The following is a 27,959-nucleotide window of genomic DNA, read 5'->3' on the forward strand; positions in this document are numbered from 1 at the left end:
AGTTCTGTCAGAGTGGTCAGTGGGTTCCTGGAGAACACTGTGCTCTTGGAAACGTTCAACACTCTATAAATAGTTTTATACCTTTCCGCAGATATAAGCCTCCTCACAATTCTATCTAAGAGATCTACATACAGTTATTTTGACTTCATGGTATAGTTCCTGCTCAGACATGCACTGTCAACTGTGAGACCTTATATAGATAGGTGTTTCTTTCTAAATCAAGTTGTAGTGACATCTCAAGGATGACCAAAGAGAATTGGATGCACCTGAGGTCAATTTGGAGTGTCATCATAGCAAACGGATGTGAATACTTATATAAATGAGATATTTCTGTAACACAACACAAATTTTAAATAAGTCAAGGGGTATGAATAATAAGAAAAAACAATTGGCCACTCTTTAAGGCCACAAAATGAGCAGAGTCTCTCCTTGGGGTGTAAACTCTGGATTTGGAATCTAGAAGTGCTCCTGAGTAGAATGGACCCCATTTTTACTGCAATACAATGTACAGGAAATTGTGTAGAGTCCAATAAATTATAGAAGTACATACACAAAAAACATTGTTGACCATTTATGCTTGAAAAAATAAACAAATGAATCACATACCTTGTAGAAATACTTAAAATTATTATTTGTATGATAACTACAGGTCTATCGATAACGGTACACATTTTCGCCCTAATTATTCATTTACAAAGTATACAGGATGGGACTCTTATTCTGAAGGATTCCAAATATCCGTGACCTGGAAGTGCTTAGCTATTCTTGCCTGTTTCACACGGAGCATGTCATGTGTGCAAATAAGAATGTGTGTAATGCAATGAATATTGACTGTATCGTTAAAATACAAATATAAGAGAGACTACGAATAACCGTTTTTTATTAACTTTACGTACCTTCACAACAGGCTGCTGCCACCATAGTTAACCAGATAGCTAGTTTGTTTAAAACTCGCTGCAGTATGTGGACCGCCGATGAGATTTCCAAACTGTGCTATCAGCGCTTCAGCGAGTTGCCCAAGAGAGGAAAGCCCGAGCCGGACAGGGAGTGGACGCTTTTGGCCGCCGTAGTAAAGTGTTCAGTGTCCCCGAATCAAGAGAAAGGTGAAATATAAATGCATGTCTTTAGCTTTGCGTCATCCCCTTCAGTTCATGTTAATACAAATATCGTACTTGATTTTCTACCAGAATGAATGTCAGTACAATAAGGCTGTTTTATCTCCTTCACAGTTGAGGAGGTAGTGTCATTGGGAACTGGCACTAAGTGTATTGGGCGCTCTGCCATGAGCTCAAAGGGTTGGTATACCTACCTACACACACACTTTATCTTTCACACACACACACACACACACACACACAAGGCATAGACAGGTAGTGGCTCACTCACTTTCTCGTCCAATCAGGAGATGTGCTCAATGACAGCCATGCAGAAGTCATTGCCAGGAGGGGTTGCATTAGGTGAGAGTGTGTCATGCATGAGAGTAAGACATGTTAGTGACATTTGTTTGTGTGTATGTATGTTTTACCCATAATAACATAAGCCTACTTTGTTTGTGCAGGTATCTGACTGAGCAGCTGCGGATGGCAGTATGTGGGCAAGGCAGCACTGTGTTTTGTCAGGGAGAGGAGATGGGAAAGTGGAAGGTGCAGTCAGGGGTGTCTTTCCTGTTCTTCACAAGTCACACACCATGTGAGTTTGGTTGTTTGCCATTTTGTTGTTCATGAGAACTATAGGCCTTATAGTCCCAGTCAGTATTAAAGTCCAGGTAGCAGATAATGGACCCCATCAGATATTTATGTAATTGGTGCTGTATATTTAAGCAATAAGGCCCAAGGAGGTGTGATATATGGCCAATATACCATGTCTAAGGGCTGTTCTTGATTGCGACGCAACGCAGAGTGCATGGATACAGCCATTTGCCATGGTATATTGGACATATACCACAAACCCCCAAGGTGCCTTATTGCTATTATACACTGGTTACCAAAGTAATTACAACAGTAAAAAGTTTTAAAAATCATACCTGTGGTATATGGTCTGATATTGAACCTTTATTTAAATAGGCAAGTCAGTTGGGACTATGGGACTATGGGACTCCCAATCACGGCCAGTTGTGATACAGCCTGGATTCGAACCAGGGTGTCTGTAGTGATACCTCTAGCACTGAGTTGCAGTGCCTTAGACCGCTGCGCTACTCGGGAGCCCAAAATACACCACGGCTTTCAGCATTCAGGGCTCAAACTACTCAGTTTATAATAACTAGTATACATGGGTTCTAGCTTGAAAAATTGTTAGTTGACAATTCATGCTACCCGCATATAAAAACCACAAAGACTGCCAGAAAGGCCCAAACGCAAGATCGCAATTTTGATGACTCACACAGTGAGCATACTGTACATGGTAAACTGGTGCGCACCAAATTGTACTTCACGTTTTAGTATGGGAAACAGCTGTGAGGATTTTTCTACAATATTCACAACATATTGACACAATTACAATCTTTATAGAATACAAATCTAATTTAATCAATTACATGTTATGAGTGAACATTATCAAGCAAGCAGCAGATGAAACAAAGTGAATTATCTCCTCCCTATCTCCCTGGTTTTAGCTTGCGGCTATCTGTCTAGATGGCTAGCTTTAGGATATTTACTAGCCCATACCAGTGACAAACTTGGATATGTTATCAACGTATGGCAGTACACATAAAACATCTAGCTCACTTATTTTGCCAGCTAGAAAGTGACCAAAACATCAGCCAGGAAGCATAGGAACTGAGAAGTGGTGTGTGGTCACCACCTGCAGAACCATTCCTTTTTTGGGGGTGTCTTACTAATTGCCTATAATTTCCACCTTTTGTCTATTCCATTTGCACAACAGCATGTGAAATTTATTGTCAATCAGTGTTGCTTCCTAAGTGGACAGTTTGATTTCACAGAAGTGTGATTGACTTGGAGTTACATTGTGTTGTTTAAGTGTTCCCTTTATTTTTTTGAGCAGTGTATATATATATATATATATATATATATATATATATATATATATATAAAAAAAATATTACCAATGTAGAAATGTATGTATACATAATAAGTACATATAGTGGGGAGAACAAGTATTTGATACACTGCCGATTTTGCAGGTTTTCGTACTTACAAAGCATGTAGAGGTCTGTAATTTTTATCATAGGTACACTTCAACTGTGAGAGACGGAATCTAAAACAAAATCCAGAAAATCACATTGTATGATTTTTAAGTAATTAATTAGCATTTTATTGCATGACATAAGTATTTGATCACCTACCAACCAGTAAGAATTCCGGCTCTCACAGACCTCCTGTTCTCCACTCATTACCTGTATTAACTGCACCTGTTTTTTTTATTTTATTTTATTTGATTTTTTTTACCCCCTTTTCTCCCCAATTTTTCGTGGTATCCAATCGCTAGTAATTACTATCTTGTCTCATCGCTACAACTCCCGTACGGGCTCGGGAGAGACGAAGGTCGAAAGACATGCGTCCTCCGAAGCACAACCCAACCAAGCCGCACTGCTTCTTAACACAACGCGCCTCCAACTCGGAAGCCAGCCGCACCAATGTGTCGGAGGAAACACCGTGCACCTGGCCCCCTCAGTTAGCGCGCACTGCGCCCGGCCCGCCACAAGAGTCGCTGGAGCGCGATGAGACAAGGATATCCCTACCGGCCGAAACCCTCCCTACCGGACGACGCTAGGCCACTGCGATGCAGTGCCCTAGACCACTGCGCCACCTGGGAGGCCTAACTGCACCTGTTTGAACTCGTTACCTGTATAAAAGACACCTGTCCACACACTCAATCAAACAGACTCCAACCTCTCCACAATGGCCAAGACCAGAGAGCTGTGTAAGGACATCAGGGATAAAATTGTAGACAAGGCTGGGATGGGCTACAGGACAATAGGCAAGCAGCTTGGTGAGAAGGCAACAACTGTTGGCACAATTATTAGAAAATGGAAGAAGTTCAATGACGGTCAATCACCCTCGGTCTGGGGCTCCATGCAAGATCTCACCTCGTGGGGCATCAATGATCATGAGGAAGGTGAGGGATCAGCCCAGAACTACACGGCAGGACCTGGTCAATGACCTGAAGAGAGCTGGGACCACAGTCTCAAAGAAAACCATTAGTAACACACTACGCCGTCATGGATTAAAATCCTGCAGCGCACGCAAGGTCCCCCTGCTCAAGCTAGCGCATGTCCAGGCCCCTCTGAAGTTTGCCAATGACCATCTGGATGATCCAGAGGAGGAATGGGAGAAGGTTATGTGGTCTGATGAGACTAAAATAGAGCTTTTTGGTCAAAAATCCACTCGCCGTGTTTGGAGGAAGAAGAAGGATGAGTACATCCCCAAGAACACCATCCCAACCGTGAAGCATGGAGGTGGAAACATCATTCTTTGGGGACAGGATGACTGCACCGTATTGAGAGGAGGATGGATGGGGCCATGTATCGCGAGATCTTGGCCAACAACCTCCTTCCCTCAGTAAGAGCATTGAAGATGGGTCGTGGCTGGGTCTTCCAGCATGACAACGACCTGAAACACACAGCCAGGGCAACTAAGGAGTGGCTCCGTAAGAAGCATCTCAAGGTCCTGGAGTGGCCTAGCCAGTCTCCAGACCTGAACCCAATAGAAAATCTTTGGAGGGAGCTGAAAGTCCGTATTGCCCAGCGACAGCCCCGAAACCTGAACGATCTGGAGAAGGTCTGTATGGAGGAGTGGGCCAAAATCCCTGCTGCAGTGTGTGCAAACCTGGTCAAGAACTACAGGAAACGTATGATCTCTGTAATTGCAAACAAAGGTTTCTGTACCAAATATTAAGTTCTGCTTTATCAAATACTTATGTCATGCAATAAAATGCAAATTAATTACTTAAATCATACAATGTGATTTTCTGGATTTTTGCTTTGTAAGTAGGAAAACCTGCAAAATCGTCAGTGTATCAAATACTTGTTCTCCTCACTGTACATAGACAATACTAACATATGCTAGGGGGGTACAACAAATTGCTGATTATACAAAGACCTTAAAAGAAACACACATTGATTGTTTTAACAGCTTTCATATTAGAAGAATGTAGAATGGTCTTAATGTACTGCTCGTTTTCCTTATAGAAAATACAACCAACCTTTTTTAAAATGTTTTTATTTATTAACAACAAAACAATACAGAAAGTACATAAGGGAACACAAGTATATACAGATTATATATAATGGACAATCGAGCTAGGGGGTACAATATCACATTACAATTACACAAGGACCTTAAGGGACATACATACACTTACAATTCTAACAGCTTTTTTGTTAGAGTATTTAACTGTCTTAAAATACAGTTCAATTTCTTTTTGTAGGGTAAGAAAATGTGTTTTTTTGTTTGTAAATTTACATTTGTGTATATGAAATTTGGCCAAAAGAATAATGAAATTAATTACATAAAAATGTTTCAGCTTATTTCTATCGTATGTAAAGAATCCAAGCAGTACATCTCTCCACAATAGTGTAAAATCTTCATAAATGTGTTCAATTATAAATCTACTGATGTCTTGCCACAGTTTTCTTACATGAATACAATGCCAAAAAATATGCAATACTGATTTTGATGTTTTCCTTAAACTTCTTCATATAGTGGTTGGCAGGATAGTATTTATGAATAATTTTAAAGGAAACTTCCTTAATTTTGTTCCAACAGATATTATCAATAAATCCATTCCAATAAGGCATGACATAAGGTATAGATACAACATCCTGCTGAAACAAGGTTCGTATCGCTCAGTTGTTGAATGGACCAAAAGAGAAACAAATCTTTCCTACTGATGAGTCAACAGGGTCAATAGAAGGTAGGCTCTGAGGGTCAGGTCTTGACACGTTCCTGAATAACATAGCAACACCTGAGGGAATGGCACCTAAAACAATTGCAAAATCTTTAGGTGTTACAGGGACCTTGTAAAGTGATAAGAATTCCTTAACAATTGGTGACCCCGACGTGATCTGAGGGAACTTCGCTGGACATTGAGGCATCCAGCATGTCAAAAAACCTTATAAAAACCCCACACTATGATAAAATAGGTAAATGTCATACCAGTGATGCAATGTTTTCCACACAGCTACGTGTAGCCTACTTGGACACTGGATCCCCACATTTTTCCCGCTCTTCCACATCGAATAGCCTTAAGCCACAGGGCTCTTGCAGAACCTTTTTTGCATGTTTTTTTATTTCTGTAAAAAAACAAAAATTCTACGACAAAGTTGGCTCATTTACAATGAGGGTCAATCAAATTGTATTGGTCACGTAGCAGATGTTATTGCGAGTGTAGCGAAATGCTTGTGCTTCTAGTTCCGACAGTGCTAACAAGTAATCTAACAATTACAATGAGGGTCAATGGGAAAGAATGTTTGTTTTCCCCAATTTCCAACTGAGTTATGTGTTTGCTAGCATTATATATACATATATGCATGCATAGTTGACATACCAGTTTCCTATGATGGCTAGAAGTTGTTAGAGCTGATATGCTTAATCAGTATGTTTCGCTGTTATGTCTCCAGGTGGAGATGCCTCCATCATTCCCATGATGATTGACCGCCAATCCCAACCCTGCCAACCAATAAAGGCAGATGCGATAATCCCCAATGGAACCAATGAAAAAGCAGAAAGAGTGAACCTGAAACGCAGAGCGGAGACACAGACTGATGGGATCAATAAGCATCCTCGATTAGAAGAACCGGAGAAGTCAGAGGATGAGCTACAGTGTGGTGGGAGCCTGGTTGAAAATCTTACTGAGAGCTCTGCACAGGCCCCTGCAGAGAGTCCAAGGCCGGCGGGGGAGAATGCGCTGACCAACGTGGTGTTAAAACAAAGGGACAATGTTTTGACACAACAGTCTCTACAGGACATACACCGGACAGGTGCTAAGTGTGTCCCTGGAGGACCAGAGGATCCCCTTCAGCCCGGGTTAGGGTACCACAGTACTGGGCTGCTGAGAGTGAAGCCTGGTCGGGGGGAGCCCACTCTGTCTCTCTCTTGCAGTGACAAGCTTGCCAGGTGGGCAGTGCTAGGTTTCCAGGGTGCGCTGCTCTCCCATTACCTACAGGGGGCAGTCTACTTCAGCGCAATAGTGGTGGGGAGATGTCCATACAGCCATCAGACCATGCAGAGAGCTCTGATCACCAGGTGAGCTAGCTACTACATATGGAAAGGGGGATACCTTTAAGGGTTTAGGACTCTGAAAGAGTAAGAATAATGGAAAGTTGAGAGAAGATGTTAGAAGATGTTTAAATGTGAAGGTGGGGCAGCTGGGGTATGAGTACAGTTTGTTAGTAAATACAGAGGGTTACAGTTGAGTGGGAGGGACACCAATGTTTAAATTCCCACCATGTCGTCAATGTCCTGTTCGGCCTCTTTGCTGACACGTGTTGTATGTGTGAGCCACCAGCTGTGGTTTTGTTGACCACCATCTCTGGTGGCTCATCATGTTACATGGCTGCTCACTAAGCCCTGGTGGTGTGAACTGTAAAGGAGCAAAGCCTATAACCTGTTAATGATATAGCCTTGCAAACTGCCTTTTTTTGTCCCATATTTGTGTTTTTATGTTTCTGTTTGGTTAGGGAAACAGATAGTGATTCGTGACCTCTCTGTTTAAGCAGATTTTAGTATAACTAGAAGTGATTGATTGGTTCCTCTGTGTTTCTACAGGTGTTCTGAGGTGACAGCCCTGCCTGCTGGCTTCAGAGTGCAGCCTCCAGAGCTCCTGCAGTCCAGCCTGGAGTTTGCTCACAGCCAGGCACAGACTGAGCACAATCATCAGCCCGGCAAGGGCAGAGTCTCACCTTGTGGCGCAGGTGAGACTTTTTACCGGTCTGTAGCTAAAAGGCCCAATGCAGGCTTTTTTTTATGGCAATATCAAAAATAATTTATGTTTAACAATTAAGTACCTTAGTGTAATAGATTAGAGGTTGACCGATTAGGATTTTTCAACGCCGATACCGATACCTATTATTGGAGGACCAAAAAAAGCCGATACCGATTAATCGGACGATTTTTATTTATTAATTTGTAATAATGACAATTACAACAATACTGAATGAACACTTTTTTTAACTTAATATAATACATCAATAAAATCAATTTAGCCTCAAATAAATAATGAAACATGTTCAATTTGGTTTAAATAATGCAAAAACAAAGTGTTGGAGAAGAAAGTAAAAGTGCAGTATGTGCCATGTAAGGAAGCTAACGTTTAAGTTCCTTGCTCAGAACATGAGAATATATGAAAGCTGGTGGTTCCTTTTAACATGAGTCTTCAATATTCCCAGGTAAGAAGTTTTAGGTTGTAGTTATTATAGGAATTATAGGACTATTTCTCTCTATACCATTTGTATTTCATTAACCTTTGACTATTGGATGTTCTTATAGGCACTTTAGTATTGCCAGTGTAACAGTATAGCTTCCATCCCTCTCCTCGCTCCTACCTAGGCTCGAACCAGGAACACAACGAAAACAGCCACCCTCGAAGCAGCGTTACCCATGCAGAGCAAGGGGAATAACTACTCCAAGTCTCAGAGCGAGTGACATTTGAAACGCTATTAGCGCGCACCCCGCTAACTAGCTAGCCATTTCACATTGGTTACACCAGCTTAATCTCGGGAGTTGATAGGCTTGAAGCACAGCGAAGAGCTTCTGGCAAAACGCAGGAAAGTGCTGTTTGAATGAATGCATACGAGCCTGCTGCTGCCTACCACCGCTCAGTCAGACTGCTCTATCAAATCATAGACTTAGTTATAGCATAATAACACACAGAAATACGAGCCTTAGGTCATTAATATGGTCGAATCCGGAAACTATCATCTCGAAAACAAGACGTTTATTCTTTCAGTGAAATATGGAACCGTTCCGTATTTTATCTAACGGGTGGCATCCATAAGTCTAAATATTCCTGTTACATTGCACAACATTCAATGTTATGTCATAATTACGTAAAATTCTGGCAAATTAGGCGGCCCAAACTGTTGCATATACACTGACTCTGCGTGCAATGAAAGCAAGAGAAGTGACACAATTTCACCTGATTAATATTGCCTGCTAACCTGGATTTCTTTTAGCTAAATATGCAGGTTTAAAAATATATACTTCTGTGTATTAATTTTAAGAAAGGCATTGATGTTTATGGTTAGGTACACATTGGAGCAACGATATGCACCGCATCGATTATATGCAACGCAGGACACGCTAGATAAACTAGTAATATCATCAACCATGTGTAGTTAACTAGTGATTATGATTGATTGATTGATTGTTTTTTATAAGATAAGTTTAATGCTAGCTAGCAACTTACCTTGGCTTCTACTGCATTCGCGTAACAGGCAGGCTCCTCGTGGAGTGCAATGTAATCAGGTGGTTAGAGCGTTGGACTAGTTAACTGTAAGGTTGCAAGATTGAATCCCCCGAGCTGACAAGGTAAAAATCTGTCATTCTGCCCCTGAACGAGGCAGTTAACCCACCATTCCTAGGCCCTCATTGAAAATAAGAATGTGTTCTTAACTGACTTGCCTAGTTAAATAAAGATTAAATCGGCAAAATCGGTGTCCAAAAATACCGATTTCCGATTGTTATGAAAACTTGAAATTGGCTCTAATTAATCGGCCATTCCGATTAATTGGTCAACCTCTATAATAGATGTCCATTAAAATGGGCAAAAATGGCTTTTTAGCTAACATTTTGGGAGTGGTCTGAGTGGGGAGGGGGAAACTGAAAACTAGCTGTTATTGGCAGAGAGGTTTGGAACTCTTTGTCATTGGTCTATTAACCAATTTACCGCATGTTGATGTCACCATGGAAAGCTGAAACTCCCGCCCATGCAAACCTGTTGATTAGAAGTTCCTGTGTAGATTGTATTTCCAACCAGCAACTATCAGGAAATAACACAAATTTTAAAAAATCACACGTTTACGGCGTTAGTTTTAGCTGTTGTACAATATAATGTAAAAAAGAGGGAAAAAAAGATGTTTGACTGCAATGGGATTTTAATTTTTAGAAATAATCGAATAATTTAGAAATAATAAATTTTTCGCATTGAAAATAGATGTGACAATTGCCTGCTACAGTGCCTTTCCATTTAACGGTCTTGTGACAATTTAAAACAGCTTGATGTAATGACATCACACTAAACAAAAAACTAGAACGTGGATAAAAAATTCCACAGGGCACACCACATAATTTCAACATTGATAAATGCATGCTATTCAACCGATCACTGCCCGCACCTGCTCGCCCTTCCAGCATCACTACTCTGGACGGCTCTGACTTAGAATACGTGGACAACTACAAATACCTAGGTGTCTGGTTAGACTGTAAATTCTCCTTCCAGACTCACATTAAGCATCTCCAATCCAAAATTAAATCTAGAATCGGCTTCCTATATCGCAACAAAGCATCATTCACTCATGCTGCCAAACATATCCTCGTAAAACTGACCATCCTACCGATCCTCGACTTCGGGGATGTCATCTATAAAATAGCCTCCAACACTCTATTCAACAAACTGGATGCAGTCTATCACAGTTCCATCCGTTTTGTCACCAAAGCCCCATACACTACCCACCATTGCGACCTGTACGCTCTCGTTGGTTGGCCCTCGCTTCATACTCGTCGCCAAACCCACTGGCTATAGGTTATCTACGAGTCTCTGCTAGGTAAAGCCCCGCCTTATCTCAGCTCACTGGTCACCATAGCAGCACCCACTCGTAGCACGCGCTCCAGCAGGTATATCTCACTGGTCACCCCCAAAGCCAATTCCTCCTTTGGTCGTCTTTCCTTCCAGTTCTCTGCTGCCAATGACTGGAACAAACTGCAAAATTCTCTGAAGCTGGAAACACTTATCTCCCTCACGAGCTTTAAGCACCAGCTGTCAGAGCAGCTCACAGATTACTGCACCTGCACATAGCCTATCTATAATTTAGCCCAAACAACTATCTCTTCCCCTACTGTATCTATTTATTTTGCTCCTTTGCACCCCATTATTTCTATTTCTACTTTGCACATTCTTCCACTGCAAATCTACCATTCCAGTGTTTTACTTGCTATATTGTATTTACCTCGCCACCATGGCCTTTTTTTTGCCTTTACCTCCCTTATCTCACCTCATTTGCTCACATTGTATATAGACTTATTTTTCTACTGTATTATTGACTGTATGTTTTGTTTATTCCATGTGTAACTCTGTGTTGTTGTATGTGTCGAATTTCTGTTCTTTATCTTGGCCAGGTCGCAGTTGCAAATGAGAACTTGTTCTCAACTAGCCTACCTGGTTAAATAAAGGTGAAATAAAAAATAAATAAATAATTGGTGTTATATTTGGTTTACAGATTATATTTGGAACCCCTTCCCCCCCGTTGCCTAGATTAATTGGTTTGACCTCTCTTTTTTGTTCAGTGCTGTTAGAAAGCATTAGTTACACCACTGGTGTTTTAAAAGGAAAAGGCACCTGCAAAATAATTGTATCTGTTTTGTTGTGCTGTTAGATTTGTATCATTATTTCATGTCCGATGGTGTTGGTCCAATGGTGTTGTTAGATATCATTTGAGCTGCGTGTACCATAAGGGAATTCATTATAATTTTACTTTGCTTGTAAGAACCATGATGTGCAATGGCATGTCTGATTAGGCTTTGCTGTAGCGCAGACTCTGTGTAGCCTTCCATCAGCCTACCAAAGGTTGCACCTTAGCAAACAACTGCATGTCCGGTAGCTCGCAGGCTGTCAATGAGTAGCTCGCAAGTAGATAGTGAGAAATAATCAGTAGGCCATATATTACATGATTAAATGTTTTTTTAAATCATCCTCCCCATGCTGTTTACAGGCAATTAACACCATTCTGCATTTTTGCCATATATTTTCAGTTACATATTGGGATATTATTTTTGACGGTACAGTGCATTCGGAAAGTATTCAGACCCCATGACTAATTCTACATTTTAGTACTTTTCCAGCCTTATTCTAAAATGTATTAAATTGTTTGTTTTTTATTCTCACCAATCTATACACAATACCCCATGACAAAGCAAAAACCTTTTTTATTTTTTATTTTTTGCTAATTTATAAAAAATACAAAATGTAAATATCACATTTACGTAAGTATTCAGACCATTTACTGTGTACTTTGTTGAAGCACCTTTGACAGCGATTACAGCCTTAAGTCTTCTTGACGCTACAAGCTTGACACACCCGTATTTGGGGAGTTTCTCCCATTCTTCTCTGCAGATCCTCTCAAGCTCTGTCATCTCCAGCGATGTTCAATCGGGTTCAAGTCTGGGCTCTGTCTGGGCCACTCAAAGACATTCAGAGACTTGTCCTGAAGCCCCTCCTTCATCAAGGATCTCTCTGTACTTTGCTCTGTTCCTCTTTCCCTCGATCCTGACTAGTCTCCCAGTCCCTGCCACTGAAAAACATGATGCTGCCATTGCCATTTTTCACCGTAGGAATGGTGCCAGGTTTCCTCCAGACGTGACGCTTGGCATTCAGGCCAAAGAGTTTAATCTTGGTTTCATCAGACCAGAGAATCTTGTTTCTCATGGTTTGAGTGTCCTTTAGGTGCCTTTTTGGCAAACTCCAAGCAGGCTGTCATGTGCCTTTTACTGAGGAGTGGCTTCTGTCTTGTTACTTTACCATAAATGCCTGATTGGTGGAGTGCTGCAGAGATGGTTCTCCTTCTGGAAGGTTCTCCCATCTCAACAGAGGAACTGTGGAGCTTTTTCAGAGTGACCATCGGGTTCTTGGTCACCTCCCTGACCAAGGCCCTTCTTCCCCGATTGCTCAGTTTGGCCAGGTAGCCAGATCTAGGAAGAGCCTTGGTGGTTCCAAACTTCTTTCATTTAAGAATGATGGAGGCTACTGTGTTCTTGGGTACCTTCAATGCTGCAGACATTTTTTGGTACCCTTTCCCAATCTGTGCCTCGACACAATCCTGTCTCTGAGCTCTACGGACAATTCCTTCGACCCCATGGCTTGGTTTTTGCTCTGACATGCACTGTCAGCTGTGGGACCTTTATATAGATGTGTGTGCCTTTCCAAATCATGTCCAATGAATTGAGTTTACCGCAGGTGGACTCCAATCAAGTTGTATTTGTATTCATTATGAATCCCCATTAGCTGGGGTCCAGCAAAATTAAGGCACTTTATACAATTTTAAAAACATTACAATACATTCACAGATTTCACAACACACTGTGTGCCCTCAGGCCCCTACTCCACCACCACCACATATCTACAGTACAAAATACATGTGTGTGTGTGTAGTGCGTATGCTATAGTGCGTGTGTATACATGTGTCTATGCCTATGTTTGTGTTGCTTCACAGTCCCCGCTGTTCCATAAGGTGTAGTCATATCTGTTTTTTAAGTCTAATTTTACTGCTTGCTTAAGTTACTTGATGTGGAATAGAGTTCCATGTTGTCATGGCTCTATGTAATACTGTCTGCCTCCCATAGTCTGTTCTGGACTTGGGGACTGTGAAGAGATCTCTTGTTGCATGTCTTGTGGGGTATGCATGGGTGTCCGAGCTGTGTGCCAGTAGTTCAAACAGACAGCTCGGTGCATTCAACATTTCAATACCTCTCATAAATACAGTAGTGATGAAGTCAATCTCTCCTCCACTTTGAGCCAGGAGAGATTGACATGCATATTATTAATATTAGCTCTCTGTGTACATCCAAGGGCCAGCCGTGCTGCCCTGTTTTGAGCCAATTGCAACTTTCCTAAGTTATTTTTTGTGGCGCCTGACCACATGACTGAACAGTAGTCCAGGTGCGACAAAACTAGGGCCTGTAGGACCTGCCTTGTTGATAGTGATTTTAAGAAGTAGAGAATCGCTTTATTGTGGACAGACATCTGCATCAATATGTTTTGACCATGACAGTTTACAATCTAGTGTTACTCCAAGCAGTTTAGTCACCTCAACTTGCTCAATTTCCACATTATTTATTACGAGATGTAGTTGAGGTTTAGGGTTTAGTGAATTTGTCCCAAATACAATGCTTTTAGTTTTAGAAATATTTAGGACTAACTTATTTCTTGCCACCCACTCTGAAAACTAACTGCAGCTCTTTAAGTGTTGCAAATCATTTCAGTCACTGTAGTATCTGACATGTATAGTGTTGAGTCATCCGTATACATAGATACATTGGCTTTACTCAAAGCCATTGGCATGTTGTTAGTGAAGATTGAAAAAATGAAGGGGCCTAGACAGCTGCCCTGGGGAATTCCTGATTCTACCTGGATTATGTTGGAGAAGCTTCCATTAAAGACAGGTAACTCTTTATCCATAGTATAGCAGGGGCTGTAAAGCCATAACACACATACGTGTTTCCAACAGCAGACTATGATCGATAATGTTAAAAGCCGCTCTGAAGTCTAACAAGACGGATCCCACAATCCTTTATCATCAGTCATTTATGTAAGTCCAGTGCTTGTTGAATGTCCTTCCCTATAAGCATGCTGAAAATTTGTTGTTAATTTGTTTACTGTAAAATAGCATTGTATCTGGTCAAACGCCATTTTTTCCCAGAAGATTACTCAGGGTTGGTAACAGGCTGATTGGTCGGCTATTTGAGCCAGTAAAGGGGGCTTTACTATTCTTAGGTAGCGGAATGACTTTTGCTTCCCTCCAGGCCTTGGTAGCACACACTTTCTAGTAGGCTTAAATTAAAAATATGGCAAATGGGAGTGGCAATATCGTCCACTATAATCCTCAGTAATTTTCCATCTTGGAAAAACAAATACTACTACTCCCTTCACAGAACAACGCAAACTGTCTCTAACCAGAATAGAAAGCGGAGTAGGAGTACATTTAGTGTCTAGTTTGAGAAGCTGGCGCCTCACAAGTCCTCACCTGGCAGATTCATTAAATAGTATCCGCAAAACCCCAGTCTCAACGTCAACAGTGAAGAGGCAACTCCAGGATGCTGGCCTTCTATGCAGAGTTGCCTACCATTTGATATACAGTTGTGCACCGGGGCCTCCCACTCTTTCTATTCTGATTAGAAACAGTTTGCGCTGTTCTGTGAAGGGAGTAGTACACAGCGTTGTACGAGATCTTCAGTTTCTTGGCAATTCATCGCATGGAATAGCCATAATTTCTCAGAACAAGAATAGACTGACGAGTTTCAGAAGAAAGGACTTTGTTTCTGGCCATTTTGAGCCTGTAATCGAACCCACAAATGCTGATGCTCCAGATACTCAACTACTCTAAAGAAGGCCAGTTTTATTGCTTCTTTAATCAGGACAACAGTTTTCAGTTGTGCTAACATATAATTGCCAAAGGGTTTTCTAATGATCAATTACCCTTTTAAAATGATACACTTGGTTTAGCTAACACAACGTGCCATTGGAACACAGGAGTGATGGTTGCTGATAATGGGCCTCTACGCCTACATAGATATTTCCAGCTACAATAGTCATTTACAACATTAACAATGTCTAGACTGTATTTCTGATCAATTTGATGTTATTTTAATGGACAACAAAATGTGCTTTTCTTTCATGAACATGGACATTTCTAAGTGACCCCAAATTTTGAATGGTGGTGTACTTGGATGTGTAGTGTCAGTGTTTGTTGCTGGCATGACATGCCTAAGGTTGCTCATCTTGCCAATGAAAAAATCATTAAAGTAATATCAGTTGGTTTTGTGATGAATGAGGCATCTGATTCAATGAATGATGGAGCTGAGTTTGTCTTTTTTCCCAAAATTTAATTTAAGGTGCTCCAAAACTTTTTACAATCCTTCTTTGTCATTTATCTTTGTTTCATAGTTTAGTTTCTTCTTTTTATTCAGTTGAGTCACCTGATTTCTTCATTTGAAATACGTTTGCCAATTGGTTGTGCAGCCAGACTTATTTGTCATCCCTTTTGCCTCATCCATTCCTTTTTGCCCTTAATGGGTGCATGCTTATTAGTAACTGGAATAAGCAATTTCATATATGTTTCAAGTGCAGCATCTTTTTGCTCCTCATTACACACCACGGACCAACAAATATTCTTTACATCAACAACATAGGAATCACTACCAAAACCTGTTATACACTATATTAAGCCCAGCCTTTGTAGAATCATATCAATGATCAATGGAAACGGCATGCACCTGAGCTCAGTTTCGAGTCTCATAGCAAAGGGTCTGAATACTTACGTAAGGTTTTTCTGTTTTAAATTTTTAATATATGTGCTCAAATTGTCATTATGGGATATAGTGTGTGGATTGAGGAAAACAATTAATTTAATCAATTTTATACTAATGCTGTAACTTAACAAAATGTAGAAAAAGTAAAGTGGTCTGAATACTTTCCAAATGCACTGTATATACATACAGTGGCTTGCGAAAGTATCCCCCCCCCCCCCCCCCCCCTTGGCATTTTTCATATTTTGTTGCCTTATAACCTGGAATTAACATGGATTTTGGGGGGGTTGTATCATTTGATTTACACAACATGCCTACCACTTTGAAGATACAAAATATTTTTTAATCTGAATCAAACAAGAAATGAGACAAAAAACAACTTGCGTGTGCACAACTATTCACCCCCCCAAGTCAATACTTTTTATAGAGCCTCCTTTTGCAGCAATTTCAGCTGCAAGTAGCTTGGGGGTATGTCTCTAGAAGCTTGGCACATCTAGCCACTGGGATTTTTGCCCATTCATCAAGGCAAAACTGCTTCAGCTCCTTCAAGTTGGATGGGTTCTGCTGGTGTACAACAATCTTTAAGTCATACCACAGATTCTCAATTGGATTGAGATCTGGGCTTTGACTCGGCCATTCCAAGACATTTAAATGTTTCCCTTTAAACCACTCGAATGTTGCTTTAGCAGTATGCTTAGGGTCATTGTCCTGCTGGAAGGTGAACCTCCGTCCCAGTCTCAAATCTCTGGAAGACTGAAACAGGATTCCCTCAAGACTTTCCCTGTATTTGGCGCCATCCATCATTCCTTCAATTCGGACCAGTTTCCCAGTCCCTGCCGATGGAAAAACATCCCAACAGCATGATGCTGCCACCACCATGCTTCACTGTGGGGATGGTGTTCTCGGGGTGATGAGAGGTGTTGGGTTTGCGCCAGACATGGCGTTTTCCTTGATGACCAAAAAGCTCAATTTTAGCTCATCTGACCAGAGTACCTTCTTCCATATGTTTGAGGAGTCTCCCACATGCCTTTTTGGCGAACACCAAATGTGTTTTGCTTATTCTTTTCTTTAAGCAATGGCTTTTTTCTGGCCACTTCCATAAAGCCCAGCTCTGTGGAGTGTACGGCTTAAAGTGGTCCTATGGACAGATACTCCAATCTCCGCTGTGGAGCTTTGCAGCTCCTTCGGGGTTATCTTTGGTCTCTTGGTTGCCTCTCTGACTAATGCCCTCCTTGCCTGGTCTGTGAGTTTTGGTGGGCGGACCTTTTTTGTCAGGTTTGTTGTGGTGCAATATTCTTTCCCTTTTTTAATAATGGATTTAATGGTGCTCCGTGGGATGTTCAAAGTTTGATATTTTTTTTATAACTCAACCCTGATCTGTACTTCTCCATAACATTGTCCCTGACCTGTTTGGAGAGCTCCTTGGTCTTCATGGTGCCGGTTGCTTGGTGGTGCCCCTTGCTTAGTGGTGTTGCAGACTCTGGGGCCTTTCAGAACAGGTGTGTATGTGTGTGTATATATGTGTGTGTATATATGTGTGTGTGTGTGTATACTGAGATCATGTGACACTTAGATTGCACACAGGTGGACTTTATTTAACTAATTATGTCACTTCTGAAGGTAATTGGTTGCGCAGGATCTTATTTAGGGGCTTCATAGCAAAGGGGGTGAATACATATGCATGCACCACTTCTCAGTTTTTTTTTTTTTTTTTTTTTTTTTTTTGAAACAAGTAATTTTTTTAAATTTAACTTCACCAATTCGGACTATTATGTGTATGTCCATTACATGAAATCCAAATAAAAATCTATTTAAATTACAGGTTGTAATTGGAAAAACGCCAAAGGGGATGAATACTTTTGCAAGGCACTGTATCTATCTCAATTACCCTGTACCCCTGCACATCGTTTCGGTACTGTGTATCTATTATTACGTGTTTTATTTTTCTATTATTTCTCAATTTTCTTTCTGTCTGAATTTTTAGGAACGGCCCATAAGGAAGCATTTCACTGTTAATCCACACCTGTTGTTTATGAAGCATGTGACAAATTAGATTTATAGTTACGTGATGATATCACATGCTCCGCGTACCTTCAAATTATTTGGCAATCATTGTTCATTCGAAAAACATAGTTAACATAATTTTTTAGACCAGTTCTCCTGTAGCTGCTGTTTCCATTAATGTTTTTTTTGCGATATTGCTTTTGTTGAATGACCTGGGTCAATGGAAACCTGCCTACTGTCTCAATAGGTAACAACTTGTTCTTCATTCTTCACCCTATTTGTCCTCTGTCATCTCATTTCACCTCATGTGCCCTTTCTAACTATCCGAATCGTTTCTCAGCCTAAGGGTCTTGTCTGTTTTATGTGATATATTTGCTCATCTACATTGAGTCATGAATGTTAACTCTCCTGTTTTCAGCTATCAGCTGGTGCGCTGTGTCGGATCAGCCACTAGATGTCACTGCTAATGGCTATAAACACGGAGTGACCAAGAAGGCTCTGGGCACATCAAAAGCAAGGTAACAGCCAGTACTTTAAAAAAACAAATAGGTTTGTTGTTTAGGCTCAAGTTAGAAATATTTCTATCTGACCAGTTCCCTTTTCATGTGTTAACCCAGAATTATGCAAAACCTTCTGTGCACAGGCTGCCTGCCTCTCATCACAGTGGTATCTGTATTGTGTTAAGTCCCCTGAACTTCAGATTGACGCCTGGCTTTGTCTTTTCAGGTCTCTTATTTGCAAAGTGGAACTATTTCATTCTTTCCTGTCACTGCTGGCTGTCACTGACAAGTCCCACCTCCCTGAATCTCTAAGGTAATTGTCCCTCTGAGAAGAACAGATGACTGCCGGCATCATAATGTAATTTCTAAATATTCTGTTCTCAGCCACTTATTCTGTTTGATTAGTGGATAGCGTGCTCTCTGTGTGAAGTGCCAAACATATTCGATTCATTAATTTAAGAGAGGTATCAATTTCCTGCATATGATTTCATATTAGATCAAATGTCTGTGTGTGTGAGAATCCATTAACTTTACTAAGCTAGGGGGCAGCATTCGGAATTTTGGATGAAAAGTGTGCCCAAATTAAACTGCCTGCTACTCAGGCCCAGAAGATAGGATATGCATATAATTAGTAGATTTGGATAGAAAACACTCTAAAGTTCCCAAAACTGTTAAAATAACTGATATGGCAGGCGAAAACCCGAGGAAAATCCAACCAGGAAGTACTATTATTTTGAAAGGCTGTTTTTCCATTGAAAGCCTATCCACCATACAAAGACTTAGGACCCAGTTCACGGGCTCTGTGGCTTCCTCTACACGTGGCCAGTCTTTAGGCATTGTTTCAGGCTTTTACTCTGAAAAATGAGGGAGATACAGCACTTTCAATCAGTGGCCAGTGAAAATTTCCATTCATCAGCCGTGCGCCTGATCGGGAAAGCGCCTTTCTTGTTTCTCCTTTCCTATTGACGAAGCTTTTGTCCGGTTGAAATATTATTGTTTATTTATGACAAAAACAACCGGAGGATTGATTTTAAACATCGTTTGGCATGTTTCTACTAACTTTTAGTGTACTTTAAAAAAAACTTTTCGTCTGGACTTGTGCACGCGCCTTAAGCATTCGAATTACTGGACAAAATGCGCGAACAAAAAGGATGTATTTGGTCATAAAGAGGGACATTATCGAACAAAACAAACATTTATTGTGTAACATGGAGACCTGGGAGTGCCACCAGATGAAGATCATCAAAGGTAAGTGATTAATTTTAATGCTATTTCTGACTTTTGTGACACTCTCCTTGGCTGGAAAATGGATGTATGGGTTTCTGTGGCTAGGTGCTGACCTAACATAATCGCAAAGTGTGCTTTCTCCGTAAAGCCTTTTTGAAATCTGACACAGCGGTTGCTGTAAACCGAGATTTTTTGATATAAATATGAACTTTATTGAACAAAACATACATGTATTGTGTAACATGAAGTCCTATGAGTGCCATCTGATGAAGATCATCAAAGGTTAGTGATTCATTTTATCTCTATTTCTGCATTTTGTGACTCCTCTCTTTGGCTGGAAAAATGGCTGTATGGTTTTCTGTGACTAGGTGCTGACCTAACATAATCGCATGGTGTGCTTTCACAGTAAAGCCTTTTTTGAAATCGGACACTGTGGTTGGATTTACAAGAAGTTTATATTTTAAATGGTGGATTATACTTGTATGTTGAGGAATTTTAATAATGAGATTTCTATTGTTTTGAATTTGGCGCCTTGCAATTTCACTGGCTGTTGTCGAGGTGGGATGCTAGCGTCCCACTTGTACCAGAGAGGATAACAGCAAATATAACAAAATATACAGTCATACTTTACAACACAGTATACAAAATAAGTACAGACTTTATACACAAGGGTATACACATTTAAACAAAAATACGTAAGGCTTCACAAGCATTTAGGGTTCGTTTTGCTTTCCCGTTTAAAAAAAAAAGAAGTAATTTCAATAAGTTAAATTTTTCTTTAGCCCACTAACATTTATGTATAAAATATTTACCATACATCATAAAAATATTATTTATGTATACTTTGTTCTGATCCAAATCCTGATTTATTAAGTAAAATATCCTTACCATTAAGGTGAACCAGTTAAAAATAATGCTCAAGATCTGTCCCAAAAAATCTTAGTGCCAATACAATCATAGAATAAATGACTTGGAGTTTAATTTTCTATTTGACGAAAAGCACACTTTAAATCAATGTCAGTTTAAAATTTTGGAAGTACCTGGTTAACTGGATAAGTTAAGTGAATGATTTTAAAAGACACTTCACGGACTTTGTTAGTGACGCAATACTTTCTATTTCAATTCCATGCCGCTGGGGGCCTCCCGAGTGGCACAGCGGTCTAAGGCGCTGCATCGCAGTGCTTAAGGTATCACTACAAACCGGGTTCAATCACAGGCTGTGTCACAGCTGGCCGTGACTGGGAGACCCATGAGGCGGCGCACAATGGGCCCAGCGTTGTCTGGGTTAGGGGAGGGTTTGGCCGGCCAGGATTTCCTTGTCTCATTGCGCTCTAGTGACTCCTTGTGGCGGGCCAGGTGACTGCAAGCTGACTTTTACATCAGCAGTGTGTCAAGAAGCAATGCGGCTTGGCAGCGTCGCGTTTCGAAGTATGCATGGCTCTCGGCCTTCGCCTCTCCCGAGTCCGTAGGGGAGTTGCAGCGATGGGACAATACTGTAACCACCAATTTGGATATCACGAAATTGGGGAGAAAAGGAAAATTCCGTATACTGGAGGAAGAAAAGCAGGCTCGGTACATATCTTCTGAATATCACTATTAGTGCACTTTTTTATCCTTGAGGCACACACCATGTAATGGGATGCTAAAATGTAATTCCTCTCATAAACATAATTTCACTGGCTTATAAGACCTGTAGGTATTGCAAAAAACTATGGCATACTCCTTCACATCACTGGAATTCCATATTTATTCAAAAACTTAAGAATTTATACAGTTGTCCATTTTCATTAAATAATTGTCTTTTCAGCTTCTGTGCTCTCTTCTATAATGGCAGGGATTATACAACAAGAAGAGTAAGACTAAAAATAATATCCTGCACACTAACATTATCTTGATTTATTTGTCCTATTGGAGTGTATCAACATTTTAATTGTTCATAGGAGCAGTATGCCCAATGAGTGCTTTCTATTTTTTAAAGGGTTAAGTTACCAGTTAATACGATTGTAAAAGTTAAAATACATTAACATAGCTATACACACACCATTCACATGGCTATATACACAACACACACTGCTGCTAAAGTCAGAGCCTCTCCACTGGAGAACTCAGACACAGGAAATTAAGCAGTGTTGTCGGGGCATGGAGGACTGAGGTGGATGTCCAGGCTGATGAAATGCAGGGTCTGGGCCTCAGAGCCCCTAAGGGCATCTTTACACTACACTACTTTGATGCCACAAACTAGGTCAATGAGAGATACTTGTGTAGTGTAAAGAGACAGATCTAGATTCAAATCTCTCACTACCTCCGGAGGTAGTGTGGGAGACATCTACGCTAGAGGTTGATTCTGGAACAGGACTCCCGCGTGTCTTGCCGGAATGGGAGTGAAGTTCAATAGTAAAGTTCGGGACAGGATTGACAGTCATAAACAGTTTTTTTTTTAAATATTTTATGGAGCGTTTAAAAAAAAAAAGTGTAGGTCTAATATAGTTTATAGTTTACGATTCATGATTAATTTCAACAACTCTTTTTGACGAAACAAACAATTCACTTTGCCATTGTATTAGTTGGGATTTGATTCAATCGTGGTGAATCGATTCATGTGAATAAAATATTTGTGAATCACGAACAGTTATTTTAGGAAACAAGATTTGATGTAGCCTTTTGGATTATGTGGCTTCAGAACTTGTTTTGTAGATACTTTTAGTTGATTAGGGAATCCAATGTATGGGACGTTGCGACTCAACAGATGCCAGTCAGGCTGGAAAGTAAACACTTCTGGTAGCTAAGCTAAATATGACTAAACTTGAAAAGGTACATCCCCTGAAAAAAAATTGTGGGCTTGATTCAGCTGAATAAAAATATTTGTATCCTACCATAGCCATTTGATCTTTGATGTATTGAAGGAGTGAATTATTTCAAAAGGCATAAAACGTATTTGGTTGCTATGTTATAATTAAGGATGGTCAACCATCCTCCAGGAGAGCAAGCTTTTATTCCAGTCCCCCTCCAACAAACCACGTTTTAGAAATGAGCTGCTCAACCGGACCTTGATAGAATGTTTCTGTGTTTGAGCAGGGCTTGATCAAAAGCCTTCACACCCAGTAGCTCTCCAGAGTCCAGACTGAGCGTTGATCACGTGTTGTATACCGTTGCCTAACAGGCATTTTGATTTCTGGTGGGTTAAGTGCCTTGCAGAACGACAGGAGATGGTACATGGGATCAGAGAGCAGCCTTCCAGTGTCAATTCCACATTCCTCTGACTTTTTATACGTACATAAAAAAGTAAGCACCAATTGTTGGTCATGCTGACAATTGTTGGTCATGGAAATTTGGTTAAAAGTCATGGAAAAGTAATGAAATCAGTCAATGTGTATGAACTGGTTTTGACTAGCAGAAGTTACTTTTCGTGGCAGGTTAGGAACAGGGTTAGGGTTAGCTAAAATCGTCCTGACGCGACTCGAACGTATCTAGCTACAGCCAGGCCGGCCCTGAGAACAGTCTTGGTTTGCACTAATGTGATTCTGCATGATGAGCGGGGGACGGGAGTGATTTCTGTGCGTAAAAAGTATCAGGGGACGGGAGTGATTTTTATCGGGAGAATACAGGAAAGTTCTGGGGTTATAGGACTGTTGCCGGATTGGGACAGGAATGAATTTTCACTCCTGTGTCATCCTCTAATCTAGTACCCCCCTCTGAGTAGTACAGTCAACAGCTCTCCCACACCACATGTCCCTGCAAGAATTACCTTAAAACCAGTAGACAGCATTTTTGCTCTGTTATAAGCAATCTCACATAGCCCTTTACACTCGTAAACCGTGTACGGGTTGAAAATGGCAGATTTGAACATTGATAAACGCCTAAATTGGAACTCAATGGTTGTACTGTAACATGCTATACACTGCTATTCATGCTTGACCATTTCTACTCCCCTTTCTGGGATGGCTACAAGCCCCCCCCCCCTCTTTGGCAAATCAGATCCACTTCCATTTTACTCCTCCCCTCCTACAGGCAGAAATTTTAACAGGAAGTACCCGAGGTAAGGACGGTTCAACGTTGGTCAGACCAATCGGAATCTATGCTTCAAGATTGCTTTGATCACGCGGACTGGGATATGTTCTGGGTTGCCTCTGAGAATAGTATGGACGTATACACTGGCTGTGACAGAGTTTATCAGGAGGTGCATAGAGGATGTTGTTCCCCCTGTGACAATCAGAACTTACCCAAACCAAAAACTGTGGATCGATGGCAGCATGCTCCAACAGATTCATGAATGACGCAATCGACATCGCACTGCACACTATCCCATCTGGACAAGAGAAATGCCTACGTGAAACCCTCATGAACTTCTACAGTTGCACCATTGAGAGAGTCCTGTTGGGCTGTATCACTACCTGGTACGGCAATTGCACCGTCCGCAACCGCAGGCCTCTCCAGAGGGTAGGGCGGTCAGCCCAACTCATCACTGGGGACACACTGCCTGCCTCTAGGACATCTACAGCACCCGGTGTCACAGGAAGGCCAAGAATATCATCAAGGACCTCAGCCACCTGAGCCACGGCCTGTTAACCCCGCTACCATCTAGAAGGCGGGGACCGAGAGACTGAAAAACAGCTTCCGTCTCCAGGCCATCAGACTTTTAAATAGTCACGACTAGCTTGTCACGACTAGAATTTTTGCAAATGTATTAAAAATATAAACAGAAATGTCTGTGTTCTTTTGCCCATCTTAATTGTTTCCTTTATTGGCCAGTCTGAGAGATGGCTTTTTTCTTTGCAACTCTGCCTAGAAGGCCAGCATCCCAGAGTCGCCTCTTCACTGTTGACGTTGAGACTGGTGTTTTGCGGGTACTATTTGATGACGCTGCCAGGTGAGAACTTGTGGAGGTGTCTGTTTCTCAAACTAGACACTCAAATGTACTTGTCCTCTTGCTCAGTTGTGCACCGGGTCCTCCCACTCCTCTTTCTATTCTGGTTAGAGCCAGTTTGCGCTGTTCTGTGAAGGGAGTAGTACACAGCTTTGTACGAGATCTGCAATTTCTCACGTGGAATAGCCTTCATTTCTCAGAGCAAGAATAGACTGACGAGTTTCAGAAGAAAGGACTTGGAGCCTGTAATCGAACCCACAAATGCTGATGCTCCAGATGCTCAAGTACTCTAAAGAAGGCCAGTTTTATTGCTTCTTTAATCAGGACAACAGTTTTCAGTTGTGCTAACATAATTGCAATAGGGTTTTCTAATGATCAATTAGCATTTTAAAATGATAAACTTGGATTAGCTAACACAACGTGCCATTGGAACACAGGAGTGATGGTTGCTGATAATGGGCCTCTGTACGCCTATGTAGATATTCCATTAAGAAAATTCCAGATAAAATAGTCATTAACAATGTTTATAATGTATTTCTGATCAATTTGATATTTTAATGGACAAAAAATGTGCTTTTCTTTCAAAAACAAGTACATTTCTAAGTGAACCCAAACTTTTGAAAGGTAGTGTATATGGACGTGCGATGTCAGAGCGGAACGGACTAAGATACAGTAGAATAGTATAGAATACAGTACATATGAGATGAGTAATGCAAGCTATGTAAACATTATTAAAGTGACTAGTGTTCCATTCCTTTAAGTGGCCAGTGATTTCTAGTCTATGCCTATAAGCAGCAGCCTCTGATGTGCTAGTGATGGCTGTTTAGCAGTCTGATGGACTTTAGATAGAAGCTGTTTTTCAGTCTCTCGGTCCCAGCTTTGATGCACCTGTACTGACCTCGCCTTCTGGATGATAGCGGGGTGAACAGGCAGTGTCTCGGGTGGTTAATGTCCTTGATGATCTTTTTGGTCTTCCTGTGACATTGGGTGCTGTAGGTATGCTGGAGGGTGGATAGTTTGCCCTTTAATCCGTTAGGGCTCTCCTGCCTCTGGAGAGCCTTGCGGTTGCATGCAGTGCAGTTTCCGTACCAGGCGGTGATACAGCCCGACAGGATGCTTTCAATTGTGCATCTGTAAAAGTTTGTGGGTTTTAAGTGACAAGCCAAATTTCTTTAGCCTCCTGAGGTTTAAGAGTCTCTGTTGCGCCTTCTTCACCACACTCTGGGGCGGCAGGTAGCGTAGTGGTTAGAGCGTTGGACTAGTAACCGAAAGGTTGTTGTTCTGCCCCTGAACAAGGCAGTTAACCCACTGTTCCTAGGCCGTCATTGTAAATAAGAATTTATTCTTAACTGACTTGCCTAGTTAAATAAAGGTAAAATAATTCAAATTAATCTCTGTCTGGGTGGTCCATTTCAGTTTGTCAGTGATGTGTACACCAAGGAACTTTGAAGCTTTCCACCTTCTCCACTGTGGTCCACTCAATGTAGATAGGGGGGTGCACCCTCCGCTGTTTCCTGAAGTCCACGATCATCTCCTTTTTGTTTTGTTGACTTTGAGTGAGAGGTTGTTTTCCAGGCACCACACTCCCAGAGCCCTCACCTCCTCCCTGTATGCTGTCTCATCATCGTTGGTAATCAAGCCTACTACTGTTGTCTTCTGCAAACTTGATTTGAGTTGGAGGCATGGGTGAACAGGGAGTACAGGAGGGGCTTAGCACGCACCCTTGTGGGGCCGCAGAGTTGAGGATCAGCAAAGTGGAGGTGATGTTTCTTATCTTCACCACCTGGGGGTGGCCTGTCAGGAAGTCCAGGACCCAATTGCACAGGGCGGGGTTATAGACCCAGGGCCTCAAGCTTAATGATGAGCTTGGAGGGTACTATGGGGTTGAATGCTGAGCTATAGTCAATGAACAGCATTCTTACGTAGGTATTCCTCTTGTCCAGATGGGATAGGGCAGTGTGCAGAGTGATGGCGATTGCATCGTCTGTGGATCTATTGGGGCGGTAAGCAAATTGAAGTCGGTCTAGGGTGGGTAAGGTTGAGGTGATCCTTGACTAGTCCCTCAAAGCACTTCATGATGACAGAGGTGAGTGCTACGTGGCAAATACTTATTGACTCAAGACCTTTCAGCTTTTTATAAATAAATAAAAAAACTAATTCCACTTTGACATTATAGGGTATTGTGTGTTAAGGCCATTATTAAGACAAAATCAGAATTTAATCAATTTTAAATTCAGGCTCTAACACAACAAAATGTGGAAAAAGCCCAGGGGTGTGTCTTACGTCAGTGTGTCGCTTAGGAGTAACACGATCTGACGTAAGACAATGCCCACAGAGGACAGGAATCCTTGGGGTATGTTTCCACACCCTGGAAAAAAATCTTTAATTTCCTCAGTAGCATGACAAGGGTTCATTCCACATAAATAGAATTACTCATTCTTATTCTATAGTTCATTTATCTAATGTCTTGTGATTTAAGAGGTTAATATGCCATGGTAACTGCCACTGAGGTTCTGTGTTTGTTGATTGTGTCTGTAGGGGAAAGGAGCTCCAGACGTACTGGGACTACAAGCAGGTGGCTCAGTCGTACCAGCAGGCCTCGCTGCAGCTGCGCTCACAGGCCTTCCCACTGTGGCTCCGCAGTGATCGCGACCTGCTGCAGTTTCACTGAAACACAGCACAACTGTGTACTAACCAGAAACCGGTTAGTACAGAATGCTGTGTGATTATTAGAGGGACATAGCCAAAAACAGGTGAAAGGACACAAACATACTGTCAAGAAGCATTATTTTACTTGTGGATGTGCCAAGGAGGCGATGACTAATTTTGGCAGGACATGCAAAGACATGAGTTTAGAAAGGGCTTGGAGCTCACATGGTCAGTATCCCACGTAGCCTATTCAGATATAAATCACTTGGCTTGGAATGTGTTAAAATTCCACTAGAACAATGCATGACCTGTTTTTCAAATGTATTTATCTGTTCATTCTCACATTATGTTCATGAGATCTGCGTTATTGATTTGTGTGACAGTCTTTGTTCCTGTATTGCCAGAATGTTATGTTTTATTATTACAGTATTACTTCTGAATATTTTTCTGTTGCTAAAAATGGATTGGTTGTTTTGAATGAGTACAGATAATAAAGAGTCATTTTGTGTTTTTATTGATTAG

At 41.2% G+C, this 27,959-nt stretch overlaps 1 protein-coding gene across 2 annotated transcripts; it reads left to right on the forward strand.

The window, feature by feature from the left end:
• The first annotated feature begins 783 nt into the window (after window positions 1-783).
• adat1 (adenosine deaminase tRNA specific 1) lies at window positions 784-27,959 on the forward strand. 2 transcript variants are annotated; one of them, XM_039017396.1, is made up of 9 exons: window positions 784-1,103; window positions 1,230-1,295; window positions 1,403-1,457; window positions 1,559-1,689; window positions 6,578-7,202; window positions 7,725-7,870; window positions 18,616-18,715; window positions 18,924-19,010; window positions 27,327-27,959. In XM_039017396.1, exons 1-9 carry the CDS (start codon window positions 962-964, stop codon window positions 27,457-27,459), a joined length of 1,485 nt encoding a protein of 494 aa, XP_038873324.1. In that variant the 5' UTR covers window positions 784-961; the 3' UTR covers window positions 27,460-27,959. The 2 variants fall into 2 exon arrangements, with proteins under 2 accessions (XP_038873324.1, XP_038873325.1); XM_039017397.1 differs by lacking the exon at window positions 1,403-1,457 and having other exon boundaries at window positions 1,065-1,103.

The sequence above is a fragment of the Salvelinus namaycush genome, chromosome 21 (genome assembly GCF_016432855.1).
Source record: "Salvelinus namaycush isolate Seneca chromosome 21, SaNama_1.0, whole genome shotgun sequence".
NCBI classification, from domain to species: domain Eukaryota; kingdom Metazoa; phylum Chordata; class Actinopteri; order Salmoniformes; family Salmonidae; genus Salvelinus; species Salvelinus namaycush.